Raw genomic sequence first — 20686 nt, forward strand, 5'->3', positions numbered from 1 at the left:
CAGTCTAAGGACCGGTCGTCATAGGACAGGCTAGCATGGGCTAGGCAACTTCACAGTCAATAAATGTGCTTTGAGCTGAACATTTTGGTCTTTTGACGTGGCGTGGCTGGATAAAGCCACTCCGAAGTACTAGTATGCCAGCGTTGGTGGCGTGTCGGAAACAGGTATATCGTAATACTCCCCCAGAAAGAGTAAGTCCATGATTTCATCTGTTTTCTGAATGTGGCTTATTTTTCCCTGCTTATAGGATGGATATACATAGCCAGAGTTGACTAGCATCCCGATCATCTTGCTTTTGTCTGCGAGATACCGAAATAGGAAATCATTGTATAGTATCGACTCTCTCACGTGTCCATCAACCAGATATTGGCCAAGATTCCGTTTTACTCTGACGTCTTTCCTAGGATAAAGAGCGGGTTATAAAAGGGTTGCCATCCGGGGCTAATGGGGTTGACAATCATTTCTTCTGATATAGAATTGTGCGAAAGAATTTGGCTCAAGCCACGAAGACTACGATTGACACACAAGCATTCCTTCTCGACTTCTGAGTTTCTTCTTTATATTTGAATCGCCGCTATGGATATGAAGCAGCTCTTCACCAGCATTGCCGCCAAACAGGCGAATAATGTGGCCGTTGAAGACGAGTCTCGTTCGTTGACATACAATGATGTCTTGAAAAGAGCAGAATCGCTGGCTCGTACCATCAAGGAGCATCCCTTAGAGCCTGAAGAGCCGGTTGGCGTGGTGTTTGGGGTTGGGATCGAACTGGTGATTGCCCAGGTTGCTCTTCTTTTGCTGGGCTTGACTTGCATCCCTCTGGATCCCAGTTTGCCCGGTCTTCGCATCCAGGAGATGCTACACGACGTCCAGGCCCGTTATGTCGTCACAGGCACTGACCTGGACGACCCAGACTTGACGGTTATCCCGTTGTCTCTTGAGACTCCTGTCAACCATCAAATTGGTCAGCCCAATGGTGAAGAGCAGGACTTTAAGGCAAGCGACATGCGTCGCAGCCACATCCTTTATACATCCGGGTCCACCGGAAAGCCGAAACCGGTTCAAATCTCGCCAGCAAGTCTTGCTCATCTTGCAACCAAGAGCCCTGTTACGCCGTTCCAAAAGACTGACCGGGTGGCCTTGATCAACAACCCGGGCTTTGATATCTCGCTCTTTGAGGTCTGGGCCACACTCCTGTCCGGAGCAACCATCGTTGTTGTTCCACGAGAAACCGTGCTCGACCCGTTTGCCTTTCGGGATTTTATCCATGACCGACAATTGAGCGTCGTCTTCCTCACCTCGTCCCTCTTTGCCGCCACAGCTTTGGCTTGTCCCACGGCCTTTCGGAATGTTCTCGAGGTCCTCACTGCGGGCGAAGTGGCTAGTCCGTCGGCCATGCGGACAGTGCTGGAATCTGGCGGGCCTCCCGCGCGCCTTTGGAACACCTATGGCCCCACCGAGACAACGACATTCTCCTCCATGCAGCTCGTGACGCCGGAAGAGGCCAAGCGGCATCGAATCGGAATCGGCAAACCGGTCGGTGATACCTCGATCTTTCTTCTTGACGAGCAACTCCATGCCATTACATCCAGCGGCAGCCCGGGTGAAATCTTTATTGGAGGCCCTGGACTGTCACCAGGCTATCTCGGACGGCCAGAAGAGAATTCACGGCATTTCTTGGAGATTCCTGGTCATGACCTAGGTGTCGAGACACCGGATGTCGTCCGTCTTTATCGAACGGGAGATCGGGCATGTTGGCGAGATCACTCAGCTAGGGAGCTGGACTTCCTTGGGCGGGTAGATCGACAGGTTAAACAAGGTGGGTTCCGTATCGAACTGGAGGAGGTCGAGCAGAAGTTGCTGTCTAGTGACTGGTTCACCTCCGTGGTCGTGACCCAGCTAGCAAACCCAGAACAGGCAGACCCGTTTCTGGTTGCTTTTGTCGTCAGCAAGACGTCCGGCCTCCCCAAGCGGCGAGTGCTGGAGTGGGCTTCAGAGCGGATGCCTCAGTATATGATACCTCGGGACATCCTGTTTGTTCCCGAGTTTCCCTTGACAGCCAACAACAAGGTGGACATCAAACACCTAGAACAGCTCTACTGGGAGCGCCACGAATACAGCAAACGAAAGGCCGACGAAACGACCCAAGACTCCGCACTAACCGCCGTCGTTCGAGAGCTCTGGGCATCGGTCCTTGGTGTCCCGAAAATTGACGACGGAGACGACTTTTTCGCCCTCGGAGGGTCCTCGATACAATCAGCGAAATTGATCAGCAGACTGCGCGGCGAGACAGGCAAGACCATGTCAATGAGAGCGTTTCACGAAAACTCTCGGTTCGAGGACTTTGTGACATACTTGAACGAGTTTGCTGAAGGTGCTGTGGCGACGCACCAGTGCGATAAATGGAAAGCAGACTCTCATCTTGCAGACGAGGTTCCAGTTACACCACAATGGGCTTCCGAAGACGAAGGCCGTGTCTTCATGACTGGAGCGACTGGATTCGTCGGTGTGCATTTCCTATCTCGACTTCTTCGACATCCCATGGTAAAGAAAGTCGTCTGCCTCGTGCGCGGAAGAAACAACATGAGTCCTACTCAACGAGTCGAACACGCAATGGAGCGATACAACCTGTTGGAGGAGACGTCGAAGTGTATACATAAGCTCACGGTGCTTGATGGAGACATCGCCGAGGACAATCTCGGGCTTTCAGATGACGACTTCGCTTGGCTTTCCCAGTGGGCCAGCGCGGTATTCCACCTCGCAGCTCGAGTCAACTTCTGCGAGCCATACGAGGCGCATTACGAGCCCAACGTTGTTGGCACACGAAATGCACTCCGGTTAGCAGCCGCGGGAAGACGGAAGTCCTTCCACTTTTCCTCCAGCATTGATGCCTGGGGGCCCACAGGACTCATTCTCGGTACGCGGAAGTGTCTGGAAGACGACCTTCTCGAGCCACATCTGAAAGGTCTCCCATACGACATCGGGTATGCTGCCAGCAAGTGGACGTCCGAGCAAATGGTGCGGCGTGCTCGAGCCCGTGGCCTCCCAACCATCATATACCGGCCGGGCTTCGTCATTGGCGACTCGCGAACTGGCGCAGGAAATCCCGACGACTTTTTCGCTCGACTGATGGTGGGATCCATCAAGATCGGGGCCTTTCCACATCTCCCTAAACAGCGAATGGAGTACGTGACCGTGGACTATGTATGCGACGCAATTCTCCATATTTCTGCAAACAATGCCAATCTGGGAAGATCATTCAGCCTGCTGGCGCCAGATCCCGCAGACTCAGTCAACCTAGAGAAGACAGTCGAGGTCATCAACGACGCTGGTTTCCCCGTCCAGCGTGTTCCATACTGGGACTGGGTGCAGCGGCTTCAGGATCCCAAGAACAAGGACAATCCGCTGATGCCACTGCTGCCCCTTGTACAAGAAAAGGTTTGCGGCAATCTGACGCGTTTTGAAACAAGTCGTGACACGCCTCACTATGATTCCACCCACACGGTCGAAGCTCTCACGGATGCCCCTAATATCAAGTACATTCCGTTTAGTTCAGACCAGCTCAGGCGGTTCCTCGCATTCTGGAGGTCCAAGGGGTTTTATCACGTCTAGAAGAGGAGGCTATGGGAAATGGGTTGAATTTCAGCCTTCCAGCATCTCTCAGAACCATAAGAGAACAGCGGCAGAGGAGGAAGGAGCATTCTGACGCTGACCGAAGAGATCATGGGTACCTAGGGGCTTACTCGAACTATACTTGAGCATTATTACACCAGGTTTCTAGAATAATTAAGGACAATAGATCAGACATACATTGGGGAAGACGGTGGACTACACAGTCAGAAGATCCCATTCCTTAGGAACGTAGCACGCGTATCAGAACAACAGATGGTGATCTCTACTGGCACAGAGAACAATCCCAAACTGCAGACATCTCCACGTCCCATGGAAATACTATTAATAAAGTAGTTATTTTGGGTCTAGTGGTTTGGCCCGTACGGAAAGATTGAAGATTGCAGAAACAGCTAGTTTACATCAAGGTCTAATATAGTACATGGAGTGGATATACATTCAACCCGTTGCCTCGAGCTCCCGGACAACGTCCTCACATCGTCCACACAACGGCTCCTCCGCTCCCTGAGACTCGGGCACAACATACCGCCAGCACCGGGGACACTTGGTATCCTGCGGAGCATACACATACACCGTTCCCTTCTGTCCGTTGGGAAGCTCGTACTCCTGGCTGTACTGCCATTCAACATCAGCAAGCGCAGACGACTCCTCTCCATGAGCCGCCAGGGTGACCGACGAGACCACGAACAGATCAGGGAGTTCGGCAAGATTCCGGTGAAAGACGGATGCCGCTGCAACACCCTCCGGGAGCACAATATGCACGAAGGACTGGAGGGACGATCCCATCTGCTTTTGGCCGCGGGCTTGTTCCTGGAGGGTCTTGATCGCAGAGTGCACAGCGATGAGATCCTGGTAGTCCGTTTCCAGCGACGGGTTCTGCCATTCGGATACGGGTTCCGAAACAATTCGCTGCAGGGGATGCTCGCAGTGGGTCTTGATGGCTTCTGGGGTATGTTCCCAGGTCTCTTCCACCAGCATCGGGGTGATAGGTGCCAACACCTCCTGCAGGTAATGGTAGATGTGGAAGAGAGTCGTCTGGGCGGCGCGTCGGCTCGTGCTGTTCTCGCTGTACGTGTAGAGTCGGTCTTTGATGGTCTCCATATAGAAAGCGGAGAACTCCAGATTAGCCCAGCGGTTGATCGCGTTCACGGCTTTGTAGAATTCAAAGTTTGCGCAGGCTTTCTGGCAGGTGCGAACCATTTCGGCGAGATGCATTAATGCGATCCGGTCTGACTGCTGCAGCTGCTCGTAGGGCACCTGGGACTCGACGCGGAAGTCGGACAGCGCACCGAGCAGGAGCTTGAATGTCACCCGGTACTTGTGCAGGCTGGTGTTGACGGTTTGGAGGACCTGCTTTCCAATCACAACGTCGCGGGTGTAGTCGCTGCTGGCAACCCACATGCGAAGCGCGTCGGGTCCAAGGGCGTCGTAAACGGGGCCTTTATCTGCCTGCTGTTTCTTGCCTTTTTTCGGCTTCAGGGGCGGCAGAAGAGTTCCGTCCATGATCGTCTGCGGATGTACCACGTTTCCGATTGACTTGCTCATCTTACGCCCTTCCTCGTCGAGAGTAAAGCCATGGGTAACCAGGTGCTTGAACGGCGCACGGGGTGTGCTCTGTCCCGCGGCAAGCTGGTGCGCAATGAAGGTCAGCAGCCCCGACTGGAACCAACCACGGTGCTGATCCGTTCCTTCCAGGTAAACATCGGCCGGATAGCCGTCGGCGTAGGGCGTAGGGACCTCCGTCCAGCTAGTACCGCTATCAAACCACACGTCCATGGTGTCCGTCCCGCGACGGTAGCCAGGTCCGGAAGCATCTCGCAATGTTGGCGGGATCCAAGCGAGATCATCGGCATCGTCCGTCCACCAGGCATCCACCCCGCGCTCATCAATGACAGACATGATATGCGAGACTGTGTCCTTTGTCAGAACAGCCTCCCCAGTGCCCTTATGGTAAAGAGCAGGAATAGGTACACCCCACGCGCGCTGGCGGGAAATACACCATTCACTCCGGTTCTTGACAAAGTTCTCCAGTCGCTGTCTTCCAGAAACGGGGACAAAGTTCACATCCTCCAGCGCTTTGACGGCCGCACCGCGGATATCAGCCACATCGGCGAACCATTGCTCAGTAGCTCGGATAATGATGGGAAGCTTGGACCGCCAGTCATACGGATACTTGTGTTCGTACTGATGTTTCGCGAGCAGATAGCCCTGCGATTCCACGTACTCCAAAGCAGCGTCGTTTCCTTCGCCCAGGACACTCTTTCCACTCAGCCGAGCAGGATCGTCAGGCATCGCTAGGTCGGTGAATCTCCCATGGTCATCGACCGGAGCGAGCGCGGGAATCCCACGAGATACACAAGCGTCGTAGTCATCCATTCCATGGCCTGGGGCACAGTGGACAAGACCAGATCCAGAGTCCGCAGTCACAAAATCCGCAGCGATGATCGGCTGGTCCTCTGCCTTGGACCCCTTAAAAATAGGCCGGTAGGTAGTCTGGTCAGCCAGCTCCGAACCCAGAATAGACGGTACGATAACAGACAGGTCCTCCTTTAGCATGCTCTCGAGATACTCCAACCGAGACTGCGCAATAAGCAGGTGACCATGCTCTTCCGACTGGACGACCGTGTACTGCAGATCCGCATGCACCGCAATGACCGCGTTGGCCGGAAGCGTCCAGGGCGTGGTCGTCCAGATCACCGCGCTCAGCTTCTTGCCCTGCAGCAACGGGTTCTGCGCAAGGTGCGTGGGGATGGACACCAGCGGAAACTTCACCAACGCAGCCGTCGACACATGGTCGTCCTTATACTCGAGCTCGGCCTCCGCCAACGCCGTTCCCGTCGACGGCGACCAATACACCGGCTTGAACCGCCGGTAGATCAGCCCCTTCTCAACCATCTCCCGGAACACCCCCAGCTGTCTCTTCTCAAAGTCCTTGTCCATCGTCTTCCAATGGCTCTCCCAGTCCGCCATGACCGCAAACCCGCGGAACCCCTTCATCTGGTCCTTCACCGTGCGCGCGGCCAGCTTCCGCGCCGCCTTCCGAATCACCGCCGCCGTGACGGGTCCGTCCGCTTCCTTCCCCAGGTCCCTCTGCGCGTCGAGCGCCTTTAGCTCAATCGGCAGCCCATGACAGTCCCAGCCAGGCACGTAGCGCACCCGCTTTCCCAACCCCAGCTGCACACGACAAATGATGTCCTTGAGAATCTTGTTGAGAGCATGTCCGACGTGAAGGTCGCCGTTGGCGTATGGGGGGCCGTCGTGCAGAACGAACGGTCTGTCAGCGGGTCGTTCGCGCCGCTGCCAGGCGTACAGGTCGTCGGTGCATCGTCGCAGGTATTTCGTTTGATCGGCCGGCGTCACGCGTGCGGGAAAGGTCGACTTAGGAAGCTTCAGCGTCGACGACCAGGACCGTGTGAGCGTCCGCGGCAGTTCCGGCATACTACCGCTGAAGCATATCCCGCCTCTCTGTGGGGTCAATGGCGTGGGCGGTGGTGGTTGTGATGGAGATGATGATTGTCGGAGATTCCCATAATGCGGCCGAAGAAGCTGTTGCGGGTAATATTACATCTCCGGCCAATGAAGTGCTGTTATTACAGTAATACGCAAACACATAAATTTCATACTGGACCAATGCAAATGGCTTCAACAAATTGATCTATACCTTATGATGCATGATTCAATACTCATTGTTAGATCGTAACGTAAATTTAACCGCCACATCAATACACTGTTAAACAGCTCACCGCGCCGTTCTTCAACACCTCGAAGAGAAGACCAGGAAACCCGAATAGCTCCGTGTTGCCCAATCCCCCATCATGGCTCTCAGGTCCCATACGTTGTCCTTTCCCAGTGCTTTCTTCCCAGCCTCCGAGGAACTCGACGCTACTCTCTGGGCTGTCCCCCCATCCGCGGTTCAGCACCATAGGACGTTGCAGGGCGCGCTCTTCGGCAGGACTGGAATACGACCCCTTCCAGACATCGCGAAGCCGTTCAGAAATCTCGTCATAACGTGTCTCAGAAGAAACAGTATCACCGGACGGACCCAGGTGGATCTTCCAACGGCTGCGGCGGTGGCGGTTGAAGGGGTACGAGCCTGGTACATTCCCATGAAGGATAATCTTGGTTACCACTAGCTGCGATGAAGGTGACGGAGGCGAAGGGTCGGACATGCTGGACCCAGGGAATGCAGGGCCTGGGGTGGTAGGATGAGAGATGAAAGCATCGAAGCCATGATGGAAGTAGTTAAAGAAACATTCAGTTGGGAGAGAGGCCGGATCCAGATTCGGTTGGGATAGTTCTTCATCCGAGTCATCTGAGACGCTGTTATTCGACGATTGGTCAGTATCGGCCACCTCGATCCCTCGACCGGGAGAGGTGCCCATATGGAAATGCGCCTCACCGCTGCCGCCAGCAGCGCGGTGGATCGAGATTCTCCGGTCGTTCTTACGGTAGATCGCGTCTGGGGGCCCAAATTCCGCTACCAGATCCTGCGGGGTGGTCTCTGAGAGCATGATCGTCGTGGGTGGGCTCGATCGTCGGATCACTTCCAACTGGCCGGCGCCCATGACATGAAATTCCTCCACCTCGTCTGCCACTGACTCTCGGTTCTTGCCCGCCACGGCGGGCGATCGGGGGTATTGTGGCTGTTGCGTGAACAGCTTGGCTCGAACCTCTGGCCAAGAGGAGCCCTGGAAGATAGCCATCGACGTCGCGGGCATGGCTGCGGAGGATGAGAGCAACGCTACAAAATCGCATTGGTCTGACCACGCCGAATGTTGAAGAGGGAAAGAAAAGGCCACGCCGGGGTATGATAACACGTAGGTACCATATGGGGACTGATTTGCGGGAGGGATATATTCTCCTGGATAGGATGGTCCAAAGAGGCGGTTGTAAACATGTCGAAAGCTAGGTCCTTGTGACACGTGCAGTTCACTCGGTTTTACCCCTTTCAGCACTTCCTGGCTCTTATACACTAGGGGCGTCTTGGAGAAGTCGAGGACTTCGATAAGTCGGAGTCTCTGGTCGGGACCGTCAAAGCGCAGACGCAGTCCGTTTGCAGGTAGCTGAATAGTCACTGGTTTCTGGATGGGACTGGTGGAGGAGTAGGCAAGGTTGATTGCGGGGTAGGTTTGAGGGTGCGCTTTGAGGCGACTGAGGACATTGTGAAGAGAAGCCCCCAAGGCTATGACACGATTAGCAATTTGCTCAGCGACCAAGATCCCGAATAAACATGCTTATAAACCCCAGCCCTTTTCCGGGAACGATCTGTGTTTGCGCCGCAGGTCTGGAGGAAGCAGTCATAGTGATAGGCGGCAGCTACTCATAGCGAGCATGGGAGGTGGCAAGGGTGATGGACAGACCGCAGGCCGTATGAAGACGCTCGACGTGTAAGTCACTTGGAGACTAGTGGTAAATGGAAGAGATTTCAGCCAGACTGAGGGTTAGAGAGGAGTCAAAGGAGACAGATCCATCATGGTCATGGCGGTGGTGATAAGCAACAGCGATAACGCTGATCCGTCATCCACTATGACCGCATTGCATCATGTGAATCGCCAGCATGACCCCTGGACACGTGCGGTCACGTGAGTGGTACCTGTTTGGGGGTTCTTTTGTTTACTCCAGGTTCCAGTAGAGGTTCAACATGCAGACGGAGAGGGATGCTTTTAGGCGTAGTTTGATCTATGACTTGGCATCTGGCAGGGTTATTCTGGATGCCACCTTTTCTGCATACTGTGAAGTGGGTGCCTTCTCTATGATATATATTCTAGTATGCCAGACTACGCAATTCATCCTACTATTGAATCTTGCAATGGACGAATATATTCAGCAGGTACTATCACGGATGAGTCGGTTCATCCAAATAAGAGGGCGTTTGCTCATGTACATCTCCCTGGTCTTCCTGAGTCGTGGGGTTCCCCGGGGCACTATCTAGACAAGGCTCTTCCGGATGTGCATGCTGATCCGATGGCTCTTCAGAGGGCCCGGCTGGTTCTCCCGCGTCGATCACCTGTCTTAATTCACATAATCGTTTAGAGAACTGATCCATCATGTCTTCCAAGCGCTGTCCGCCTCTCTCCTTGTCCCGATCCTTCCCGGGCATGACAAAGGGCAGCCCAGCTGTACCTTGGATTTTGAGCATCAACCCACCATTCGCGGATTGTTCCCCCGGTGCGTTATTCTCAAACGTTGGCGCTGAAACCAGTTCGGTGTTGAGTACTTGCCAGGCCGGCGTAAGGCTATGGGCAGAAGTCACCCTGAAACGATGCGGCGGTGCAGGTTGAGTCTCCTGTGTCCCCGGAGACCCTGCGATTCCGCCCTCAGGTTGTCGGTCCAAAGGCGCGGCCGGAGCACCAGCGTCGGTCGGGGGCATCATATCCATATCGAGAATGATGTAATTATCCTTCACACCGGGAACAGGAGGCGGAAGAAGGGGCTCTTTCCTCGGACTCTCCAGCTCGTCTTCATACGGGGCGACCTCTCCACCGCCCAGCGGTGAGTGTTGAGGCTCGCGTGTCGACTTCGTTTTACCCTTCCCGCTGCCCGGGAAGTTATCCTGCTCTGTCTCAAGAGATCGCAGGGCTGCCTCAGTCACAATGTCGGTATCATCGTCGGAAAAGATATAGTGGACTGTGGGATGGTAGTACTCGGAGGTGTTGGAGTCCTCGATGAGAGTGAAAAACGGCTGGAAGGGTGGTCGCGGGATCTCGGTCGACTTTTCGTGCCCATCATGTTCGGGAATCACAGACGAAAAGTGTGTCGCATGTTCATAGCTGTGGTGTTCTTCTGGAAGAGAATGTACGGGCTGAGCGGTGGGCGGTCGGTCAATGCTCCGCGGGCGAGACGGTGGGTTCGAATCTGCGGGTCGGCGAACGGAGTGTCTGGAAGGGGAGGATGACAGGGGAGGAGAGGTGGTGTGCTTTGGAAGAGACATGTCCGATGAGGATGGTTACATATTGAGGGAAGACATGGAGAGGAAGAAAGAGAGCAGGAGTAAGGTTGATGGAGTGTTGTTGAAGCTCAGCAGGAGCGGATCACCTGTTCCTTATCGATATGGTCAGGTGACCGCCCGAGGAAATCCAACGATGTACATGATGTACCGGAGCACACGGACACGAAATAACAACAGCAAGACTGTAAAGATAGGTAGATAAACTCCAAATAAACCAGCCTGGGTATCGTTTGACGCCGGAACCATAAAGAGCAAGCAGTTGTCTGTCCACAGCAAATTCACTCGTCATTTTGCTTCCATTCAAATTCTGTATATTGTTAGTACCCCTCCGCGAACACGGACCAAATATGTTGACGTACTCTGTCGACACATCGGACAGAGCCCTTTGGACGTTTCTTGTTGGATCCAAGTCATCAGACAGTGCTATAGAGTCTCTGAGTCAGTGTATTGAGCCCATGAGGGAATCCATCTCCACAATCGCACCATATGGAAGGAATGGCCGCATTTTCCGAGCACTGTAAGAGATTAGGACCCATTCCGATCGAATACCACAGGTTGAAGATGGAGATGCAAATACTTACGTAGCGAGCAATCATCACCAGGGAATTTGCAAGTCGGACAGGTTCCATCAAACTGAACGCGACAGATACCACAAACATCATCCTCGGGCATATCCCACCGCCAGGTAGCGACTGCGTTCCACTCTTTGATGTTAACCTTCATGATTGGTGAGGGGCGACTGATTTGAGGAGAAGAGAACTAGGCTTCGTGTCGAAAAAAAAAAAAAAAAAGGATGAGACGTGGGTGTTGATGGTGTTGGTTTGGTGGTGGTGGAGCGGGTGATAAGCGGATTGTTTACTGCTTTTCACATGGCGGAGAAGCACCGACCGACTCCGCATTGATTAGCGGAGTGACTCCAACCCACTCACTACGTACTCCCTGCGCCGAACGAACTCTTACCTCTATCGCCCTCCAAGTTGGATGACACCATCGGACGATACACGAGTCCGGCATGTAAATATTGATTACCTCCTTCCAACCCCCCCCCTTTACATATAATCCCCTGAATCACCTCCCGCAACGATGGCTTTTGCCGCCTTCCGGTCCTCTATCCCTTCACCGACCCGACTCGTTCGTCCCACCATGTCGACTCCTCCCCAGCTGCGATCGCACAGCCAGAGCCGCCAGGTCTCCTTCTCATCATACCTGGTATCTCCGAAGGAGCTCCATGAGGCCCTCAAGAAGAACCCGTCCACCAAGATCTCGACGTCTCCGCGTGTCGTCCCTCTCTGCTCGGCCTGGTTTATGCCGAATGACCCCGAGGGTCGCAAAGGCATTGATATCTTCCGCAAACATCGTATCCCGCAAGCGCGCTTCTTCGACCTGGATGCCATCAAGGACCCGGAGTCGCCGTATCCGCATATGCTCCCCACCGCCGAGACCTTTGCCGAAGCGATGAGCGAGCTGGGCATCCGCCGCGACGACGAAGTTGTGGTTTATGACACGGAGGAATTAGGAATCTTCAGCGCTCCTCGTGTTGGCTGGACCCTGAGGGTGTTTGGACATCCCAAAGTTCACATTCTGAACAACTACCGCCTGTGGGTTCGGGAAGGATACCCCACGGAGACGGGCGAGCCCCAAGCGGTGGAAAAGACGAGCTACCCTGTCCCGACTTACGACTCGAAATTGGTGATCCCATACCTGGAGTTGAAGGAGATCGCCAAGGAACACCGTAAGGAGGGTGCAAAGGAGGTGGAGATCTTGGACGCCCGATCCTACGGCCGCTGGGCGGGAACGGATCCAGAGCCGCGTCCAGGACTGTCCTCGGGGCATATCCCCGGCTCCAAGAGTCTCCCATTCCAAGAGTTGTTGGACCCGGAGACGAAGACCTTCCGCCCGGCGTCCGAGCTCCGTGCCCTCTTTGAAGCACGGGAGGTGGATGCTTCCAAGTCGATCATCAGCTCCTGTGGCACGGGGGTCACTGCCACTATTATCGAGACGGCATTGGCTGAAGCCGAGTACGGGGATCCCAATCTGCGCAGAGTGTACGACGGTAGCTGGACGTAAGTGTTTCCTCTTTCTGACACTCGAGATTGATCGAGATATGATGCTTATACTACGATGATACTATAGGGAGTGGGCACAAAGAGTGAAGCCGGAGGATGGGCTGATCAAGAAGGCCACCTGAGACGATATGACTCGACTCAACTCAACTCATTGTATGACTTAGTGATCGCATCTGGGTTGACGGTTCTGTGCTAGAGGCTGCAGATCTCTTCGAGCGATAGAGTTATGACTTTCATAGAATGTACCTAGTAGCACCAGCGATATTCTATAGAAAGACTGATTATATACATTTTGCTACCTAGAAAGGCAGGCAGTTATCCGATGACTCAGCAATGCCGCGACTTCATCGCTTCCCCCTCGTTGTCGCTGCATGACTCTCACTCCCTCGCTATTCATGGTTATTGCACACCCCCAAGATGCTTCAGATGTTCTTTCGCTGTGAGCCAGAATTGTCCTGTGAGTTGCGAATCCCCTCCATTCTCCGTGTTACACCACCTGGTCCGGTCGCTGGATGTTCACCTGAAGCGCTGCCCCCACATTATTCCCACCTCCTCCTCCGCCTCCATCGGGCCAAACCTCCTTCGTGGATCAGCCTCCGCTAACGCCGCTGCGGCTCAGTCGCAGTTGCTAAATCCAGTTCTTCGGTATAGGGCCATCGTGTGGTATTACTAGTATTGATCATTCTTATTCCACTCGCCCCCGGTTGTCGGTCGGTCGCTGCAGAGAGCCATGTCGACCGGGCGCAAGGTCTTCCACTGTGCAGTGGATCAAACCGCGTTGACCACCAATATCAGCGAAATCAAAAAATGGACGACCAATGGAGCCATCACCCTTATTGTTCCACTTTACAGTAAGTGCTTGCTGTTCCTCACCCGGCTTTTGTTATTGACGCTCATGTCTTTTCTTGCGCCTCAGCCTTGGAGCGTCTGCATCAATTGAAAAGAGCCGGATCTCAGATCGCCATCAACGCTCGCGAGGCCGTTCGCTTCCTCGACAAGGTCACCTCCGGAAAGGACAACGTCGCCGCCGAACGCGTCATTCTCCAGGGTCCGATGGAGCAGTACGAGGATTGGTCGGAGGCGGAGAAGTTCTTCCTGCCGGAGTTTGAGGAGGAACCTGAGGCGATTAACGGCATCCCTGCCGACGGGGAGGTGTCATCGGAGAAACGAGACGAAAAGGAAAGACACAAGGAGAAGGAAGGAAATATTCCGAAGAGGACTGGAGCCCCCGATGATTTGTCGCAAATGCTTCTCAACAAGCTGAACTTCAAGAAAGATGCCGATGCCACCTCGATCACCTCGACCGGTACTCACAGCGGCCCTGCGTCTCGTCCCTCGTCCCGAAGCTCGCGAACCAGCCCTGAATGCGCGAACTCGCATGTGGTTGAAAATGGGGACTCGAAGGAACCCAAACAAAAACCGGCAAACGGACATCGCCGCTCGGGGTCCAACGCCGTCATCCCGACAGTCCCTCCAGCGCTACGACCCCTTCTCAGTGCGCTCCTCTGGCGACTACATAGCGGACCCGATGCTACGAATGCCGCGAAGGCCTGCATCCTGGTGACCAACGACCGTGACACTCAGATCTGGGCCCAGAAATTCGGCATCGGCGTGAAGAACATCCACCAGCTACGGACATCCATCCAATACGAGGAACGGGAGTACAAAAACCGATGCAAATATGTCGAGAAGACCCAGGCGACCGAACCCAAGTCCCTCCTTGCCTACGAGGACGAAAGCGACGAAGATGAACTGGTCTTCGTTCCCCGCGGACGTGGCAAAAGTTCCTCCAAAGGTTCTCGTGGAGGCAACAACCGCAAGCCTACTGCACCCAAGACCGTGGCGCCACCGGTCGAGAGTACCATGGAGATCCCCACACAACCTATCGATCCCAATTCGTTCAGTCGGTCTTTGAGCGTGCCCTCGAAGCAGCCGCCGACGGTTGATCTCAGCACCCAGTCGGGTGCTGCACGAGGCATCGCGGGTACCTCCCGGCATCCGAATCACAACCGTCGCGGGGGCACTCGGGGTGGTTCCCGCGGTGGAAGCCGTGGCCGGGGCAAGTTGTGGGTTCCTTGATTGCATGGCGAGGGTTCCGTTGAACTTTTGCATCGACGGAATCGATCTATTTTCCACATATTTCCGATAGACCGCTGTGGTTGTTGCTCGAAGCAGAAAGGGCTTTCGAAAATCGGCCGTTCTGGGACTGCCTGCTGGTCCGTGACTACATGATGCGGCACAGAGTCCTGGGATAGCACGGATACGAAACACGGTAGACGAGTGCCATCGGATCCGGCACGGGGATCGGACCAAATGACCATTCAACTGGGTCGGTGCGTCTCAGTGCGGACAGTAGGTACTGCCTGACTGGGTCATGATTGCTCATGCCTTGCTTTTCCGTTTCTTGGAGGAACGAGCTCTTGTGTTGAATTCCCGTGGCCGGTGGAGGCTCCTAGGCAGGGAGACGGTGGTATTGATCCACTGGATTCTGTGCCTATTGCTTCACTGTCCTCTCTCTTTGCTATAACTATCCAACTGCAGGTACTAAATTGCTGTGGCAGGCTTTCGTTCCATGTTGCAACGTTGCTGGGGATGGATGATCCACGGGGATCATTCATGTATGTTTAGTACGAGTACTGGTTTATTTGATTGAATATCACAGCATGCGAGTTCTCGTGATAGTCTAGAAGTCGAGCACGACTGACCGTAAGCGGCGGGTGATGACATGTGTTGCCCCGCCGATGATCGACTGATTGATGGAGGATCGTGGGGCTCTCCGCATCTCCTCTTTGTCCTCAACATACTACCTTACCACACACTTCATCTTCCATCACCCAGCTACCCCAGTACATACAACGCCAACAAGATAAGATCAAGATAAAACATAAGACACCATGGTCACCACCGCCGTCGACGAAACCCCCCTCTCCGTCTCTCCCGTCGAGCGGCGCAACTCCCTGGAGAAGCATCTCCTGAACCGCCCCGACGCCCAGGACCTGAAGGAGAGACACATCCTGCTGGACACAAACGTAGCGCCGTACGTCCCTTCCAACCCTCCCTATGATCTCTAAAATCTTGTAAGTAACGCGGGAGCAGGTCCCTCCAAGCCGCGAGACAGGAGCTCGCACGACAGCGCACAACCGACAGCCTCAAGAAACACCTCGAGCAGCGTCCTGATCGTGATGCGCTTGTGGAGCGTATGTTATCCTCTTTCATTTCCCTCCGATGCGTTTATATATGTTATATACCGGGAGAACGGTATCGGTGGGTGTAGGCTAAGTTTGATACCTAGGAAACATCCTCCCCGCGAGCACCGCGGCGCCGGCGCTGCAGGCCAACGCCCGCGAGCTTGAGAAGCACATGCGCGCGGACCATCTCGACCAGAAGATCCAGAATCGGCCGTCGCCGGAGGATCTGATTTCGCAGGGGATTCTTAGCGAGGAGGAGGATCCGCGTAACCCGGCTGTTTAGCGAGCGGCAGTGTCGATGGATGAATCGAATGACTAGGAATGGGATTTGTGGCTTTTGTGATTTCTGGCGTTCTGGATTTACGATGATGGTACATGATCAGATGGGACATATGACGAAACAGACGGGACATATGACGAAACAAACTGGACATAAGACAACATAACATACGCTCACGCGCAGGGTAGGTAGGTAGTTGATGCAATGAATCGATTGTCATTTACTCATTTACTCCGGACGCCTTCCTCCCTCTCCCATCTATGTCGATAAAGAGATTAACATGCAAGATCAATACTCGGTCTCAACCACCGACAAATCCGGCCTCCACCCAGCCGGCCGCTCACTTCCGCGCACCAGAATCCCATACGCCGCGCGCTCCACCTTCTCAACACTACTCTGCATGACATCGACCTTCTTCCCCATGTCGCGCAGCATGTTATGTCGGCGCGGCACGCTCAGCGCCTCAAACAGCGACCGCATCTCGCGCAGGTCAACCACAAGGCCCGCCTGACTATCCTGTAGTCGCGGGCCATGCGACAAACTCCCATCCACATGCGCATCTCCCCCAGTCTCCTTATCCTTGTCGGTGTCACCTTTCTGCCCCCCGCCCGACAACGCCGTCACAGCGAACCGCATCATCTCACCAGTCAGATCAAACAGACCCAAAAGGTAGTCCTCCTCGGTAACAAGGATCTCCTCGGGGAGATGGGCAGCGACTTCGGCGCGGGTAATCAGACGCTGGTGCTCGAGGTAGTGGTGGAAGGAGAGGGCCTCGATGAACTCCTGGATGGCGCCGCTGAGCTGGCGCTGGTAGCGCCAGCGGTTGACGCCGGTGACGTCTGGGATGACGGCGCGGAAGAGGTCGGTGATTTGGGCGAAGCGGGAGGAGGTTTCTTTGGCGATGGAGGGCGGGATCGGGGCGTGGATGGTTCGGACTCTGCGTGCGGGTTAGGGGTGTGCTTCGCTTGTGGGTTGTCGGAGGGTTACCGTTGGAGGGAGAAGATACTGCGGCGTGTGTTAGCTGGATACGAGCGAGACCACGGGGGCAGGATTACATCTTCTTGCTGAGGGCGGTGATGTCCCGCGACGTCTTGATGACTCGCTCGCGCCGGTCGTGGTGCTGGTCCAGCTCGTCGCGGAAGGTCGAGAAAATCGACTGGATTTGCGTCGCGGAGTCGGTCGTGGAGGCCATGGCGGACTGTGCGGGGGAGTCGGAGATGCGGAGTTCTCTGCCTTCCCAGGAGCGTTTGGTACCCGCCATGCGGTGGTTACAGAGGAATTGAGAGGGAATTGGAGAGCGGGAGGAAGTTGGTGGTGTTTGCGGTGACAGAAGATGAGTTGCGGCTGGCGGGGCTTAACCTCTTTGGGGTGATGGAGTTATCTGATAAGATGATGTCATTGGCATTCGTGCTATATAGTATGTACTGTCATGGCCTCCTAACATAACAATCCAGGGCAGGTCTACTGTCCAAGATACTTGTACTTCAGGGGAGGCGCATCCGCCTTCAGACCCGTGATCGTGACAGTCTGCTCGTCTCCAGGAACAATGTCCATCGCGCTGTCGCTCACCCGGACCCCGTCTCTCTCCTCAAACACGAGGCATTTCACCGGCTTCTGCGCGCTGATCAGCAAGGTCTGTTGATCATCCGACGTCGATACCGTCTTGACCTCCAGGCCGCGCCCGGACAGATCCAGGTACTTGAACGGCTGAGGCCAGTCCACGTCGCGCGCCACGATCTTGCCGTCAACCCACAGCCGCGCCGCCAGGACGTGCGGCTCCGCATACTCCTGGTGGTCGATGACTCCATCGACAATGATATCCGTCGTGCCGTTGGGGACGATGATCACATCCTCGCGAACGATGCGTTCGCGGATCTCGCGGCCGGTGTCCACAGACAAGAACTTCAGTTCCACCATGCCGCGTGTCTCCTTTTGCAGGTTACTGGCGACCCAGAGCTCGAACTTGCTCTTCTTGGGGGGCTGTGCGTGGGTCACACTCCAGTCATGGTGTTCACGGCGCACACCCACCGCAATGGGGTTGAGCACACGGGCGACCGCGTAGAATGCAGGCTTGGGCCGGAGGAAATAGTCCACGATGGCCCACGAGATGGTTGGCCAGCAGTCGTTCAGTTGCCAAAGCAGAGCACCACCGCAGTGTCTTTCGTCGCCCCACTGGCGACGCCATCCGCGGTATCCAAACATCATGGTCTCTGCTTGGACCACTTGAGTGAGGTAGATGTATGTCTATCTGGGTTAGGGCAGATGGCGAAAAGTCAAGGAGAGTTACATACCTCTAGATCCGTCGCGGTTCTCAGGTTCTCAACAAGGTACGTGGCGATCCTGCGCTCATGGCCGTCGGCCTTGTTGTGGAAGTCCAGAACGTGCGACTGAGGGTACTTGTCTTTCTCGTTTTCGACAAAGTACTCAATGGTGGACATATGGGGGAATGCCTCCATACCGAATTCACTGTTGAACCGACCACCCAGGGTGTCGAAGATCTGGTATTTCTCCTGTGTACCGTGCCAGACTGAGATAAGTTAGCCAGGTCATCAGGCGACAGGGACTGGCTTACCGTTCCACTGGTGCATATCTCCAACCGTGGGATCGGAAGTGATCTTGCCATCACCCCAGGGACTACCGGGATGGTAGAAGGTGCTGGGAGAGTATCTCTGGACCACCTCGGGAAGGATCTTCTCGTAGATATAACGAGCAGGGAAGTCGGATTTCAGCCAGTTTTGCGGATCCTTGTCTTCAAAGTTATAGGTCAGGCCTTGCTGCTCCTGTACCTGGTAATCTTCATTGTTTCCGACATAGACGACAATCGAGGGATGGTGGCGCAGACGGCGGACATTATAGATGGCCTCCTTCTCCACAGATTCGAGCATCTCCGGCCAGGTCGGGTAGTTTCCACAGCCGAACATGAAGTCCTGCCACACCATGACACCCAGTTCATCGCATGCTTGATAGAAACTATCATCTTCGTAGCAGCCTCCTCCCCACACACTGGTCTTGTCAGCAATTTCCCCAGAAACGATACTACGGGAGAACATACCGGATCATCACCTGCCGGCCATGGACCATCAACTCGATCCACTTGCGGTAGCGTTCAGCACTAATGCTTGGAAGGAGGTTATCCGCAGGAATCCAGCAGGAGCCACCACAGAAAATGTCCACGCCGTTGATGCGGAAGAAGAAAGACTTTCCATGCTTGTCAGGTCGCTGCACGACCTCTGCTGTCCGGATACCGATCTTCTTGGAGATCTGGTGGACAGTGGCACCGTCTTGGTCCAAGGTAGCTGAGATCTCATACAGGGTAGGATCTCCGTACCCATTGGGCCACCACAGGGAGGGTTGTTGCACGTCAAACGCCACTTTTGCAACCTGGTCCTGGGGCTCTGCCACGGCACGAGCGACTTCCTGACCATGAAGGCTTAGAATAAAGTTGACCTTGGACGAGGAAATAGCACCTTCGACCTGTGCGAAGGCAGAGATTTGCGCGGCATGATGGTCTACAGCCAAGTCCGTCTCCGTCCAGAGGTCCGCCACTCTCGCGGTGTACACCTCCAGCCGCACATCGCGCCAGATGCCTGCGGTCATTAGGACCGGACCCCAGTCCCAGCCCCAGTGATATTGAGCCTTCCGCACTCCCATGCGGGCGGGGTCACCGTTGAACCCTACCCACTTGTGCTGAGGGTCTTTGGCGCGCAGCTCCCGTGCGCGCAGCATGGCACAGTCAAAATCGATTTCCAATACATGGTCCCCGTCCGCCCCGAGGGCTTTGGTCACATCAATGCGATGAGCTAGGAACATGTTGTTGCTCTCCAGGATGACATTTCCGTTCAGTTTGACTTTGGCGAAAGTATCCAGACCGTCAAACGCGAGAATCACGGACGACCCCGCGGGAACGGCGGGCTTCTGAAAGACGGTGCGGTAGGTCCATGATTTCTCATTCACCCATCTCGCATCCAGCTCGCGAAACCCAACGTAGGGATCCTGTAGCCTGTAAGAGCGAAGCGTGGTAGTTAGTTACTGACTCTAGACCGTGGCGGACTCGGAGGGCGCAAAATTCGGGGGTTGTACTTGTTATTGGCTATCAGATCTTGATGCACCACGGAGGGGACTTGTGCGACCGGCATCCAGGCCTCCGCAGAGTTATCCTCGGCGTCCTTGAAGCTCCATCCCGTCGCCAATGACTGCTGGAAGAAGCTTGCCATGGTGAAGACTTGCGATGAATTCGGGGTTGACAGGGAAATCGATGTATGCCACGAATTCACCGGACCAGTAACTCTACGTTGAGGGTAGAGTCCAGAGGAAGTTTAATCGTCAAACTACCATCGTGGGAGGACATGGCAGGAATTTAGATGTCGCAGTGACGGTCACAACAACGACGATATCCAATGTTACAGCGATAGCTTCACGGAGCTCCCTCCGTCCTCCACGTGGGGGGACCTTCCTGTTTGGGATAAACCCCTTCGGAATGCGGGCCGTTCCCAATACAGTTAGCCTACATGTGACCGTCTTCTTTGGTCTCGCTTTACGCCGGAGTACACCATGGTACACTCCTCCCTCCTCTTCT

At 54.8% G+C, this 20686-nt stretch overlaps 7 protein-coding genes across 7 annotated transcripts; 4 read left to right on the forward strand and 3 right to left on the reverse strand.

Annotated features, from left to right (window-relative positions):
• Nucleotides 1-576: 576 nt before the first annotated feature.
• Nucleotides 577-3473, forward strand: ATEG_08678 (non-ribosomal peptide synthetase; the record flags this gene model as incomplete). Its single annotated transcript, XM_001217263.1, has 3 exons — nucleotides 577-3201; nucleotides 3304-3435; nucleotides 3468-3473. The coding sequence occupies 3 exons, from the start codon at nucleotides 577-579 to the stop codon at nucleotides 3471-3473; spliced, it is 2763 nt and encodes a 920-aa protein (XP_001217264.1).
• Nucleotides 3474-4065: 592 nt separating this feature from the next.
• On the reverse strand, nucleotides 4066-8951 carry ATEG_08679 (uncharacterized protein; the record flags this gene model as incomplete). Its single annotated transcript, XM_001217264.1, has 4 exons — nucleotides 4066-7092; nucleotides 7193-7282; nucleotides 7371-8809; nucleotides 8948-8951. 4 exons carry the CDS (start codon nucleotides 8949-8951, stop codon nucleotides 4066-4068), a joined length of 4560 nt encoding a protein of 1519 aa, XP_001217265.1.
• Nucleotides 8952-9463: 512 nt separating this feature from the next.
• ATEG_08680 (uncharacterized protein) lies at nucleotides 9464-10558 on the reverse strand (the record flags this gene model as incomplete). Its single annotated transcript, XM_001217265.1, has 1 exon — nucleotides 9464-10558. One exon carries the CDS (start codon nucleotides 10556-10558, stop codon nucleotides 9464-9466), a length of 1095 nt encoding a protein of 364 aa, XP_001217266.1.
• Nucleotides 10559-11719: 1161 nt separating this feature from the next.
• Nucleotides 11720-12764, forward strand: ATEG_08681 (sulfurtransferase; the record flags this gene model as incomplete). Its single annotated transcript, XM_001217266.1, has 2 exons — nucleotides 11720-12639; nucleotides 12710-12764. The coding sequence occupies 2 exons, from the start codon at nucleotides 11720-11722 to the stop codon at nucleotides 12762-12764; spliced, it is 975 nt and encodes a 324-aa protein (XP_001217267.1).
• Nucleotides 12765-13372: 608 nt separating this feature from the next.
• Nucleotides 13373-14721, forward strand: ATEG_08682 (uncharacterized protein; the record flags this gene model as incomplete). Its single annotated transcript, XM_001217267.1, has 2 exons — nucleotides 13373-13493; nucleotides 13559-14721. 2 exons carry the CDS (start codon nucleotides 13373-13375, stop codon nucleotides 14719-14721), a joined length of 1284 nt encoding a protein of 427 aa, XP_001217268.1.
• An 815-nt stretch (nucleotides 14722-15536) lies between these two features.
• Nucleotides 15537-16113, forward strand: ATEG_08683 (RPEL repeat-containing protein; the record flags this gene model as incomplete). The annotated part of the gene is made up of 3 exons (XM_001217268.1): nucleotides 15537-15679; nucleotides 15739-15839; nucleotides 15935-16113. 3 exons carry the CDS (start codon nucleotides 15537-15539, stop codon nucleotides 16111-16113), a joined length of 423 nt encoding a protein of 140 aa, XP_001217269.1.
• Nucleotides 16114-16398: 285 nt separating this feature from the next.
• On the reverse strand, nucleotides 16399-20324 carry ATEG_08684 (uncharacterized protein; the record flags this gene model as incomplete). Its single annotated transcript, XM_001217269.1, has 7 exons — nucleotides 16399-17045; nucleotides 17166-17454; nucleotides 17680-18354; nucleotides 18402-18637; nucleotides 18683-19113; nucleotides 19163-20110; nucleotides 20191-20324. The coding sequence occupies 7 exons, from the start codon at nucleotides 20322-20324 to the stop codon at nucleotides 16399-16401; spliced, it is 3360 nt and encodes a 1119-aa protein (XP_001217270.1).
• Nucleotides 20325-20686: the final 362 nt, after the last annotated feature.

The sequence above is a fragment of the Aspergillus terreus genome, genomic scaffold (assembly GCF_000149615.1).
Source record: "Aspergillus terreus NIH2624 scaffold_13 genomic scaffold, whole genome shotgun sequence".
Taxonomy (NCBI): Eukaryota; Fungi; Ascomycota; class Eurotiomycetes; order Eurotiales; family Aspergillaceae; genus Aspergillus; species Aspergillus terreus.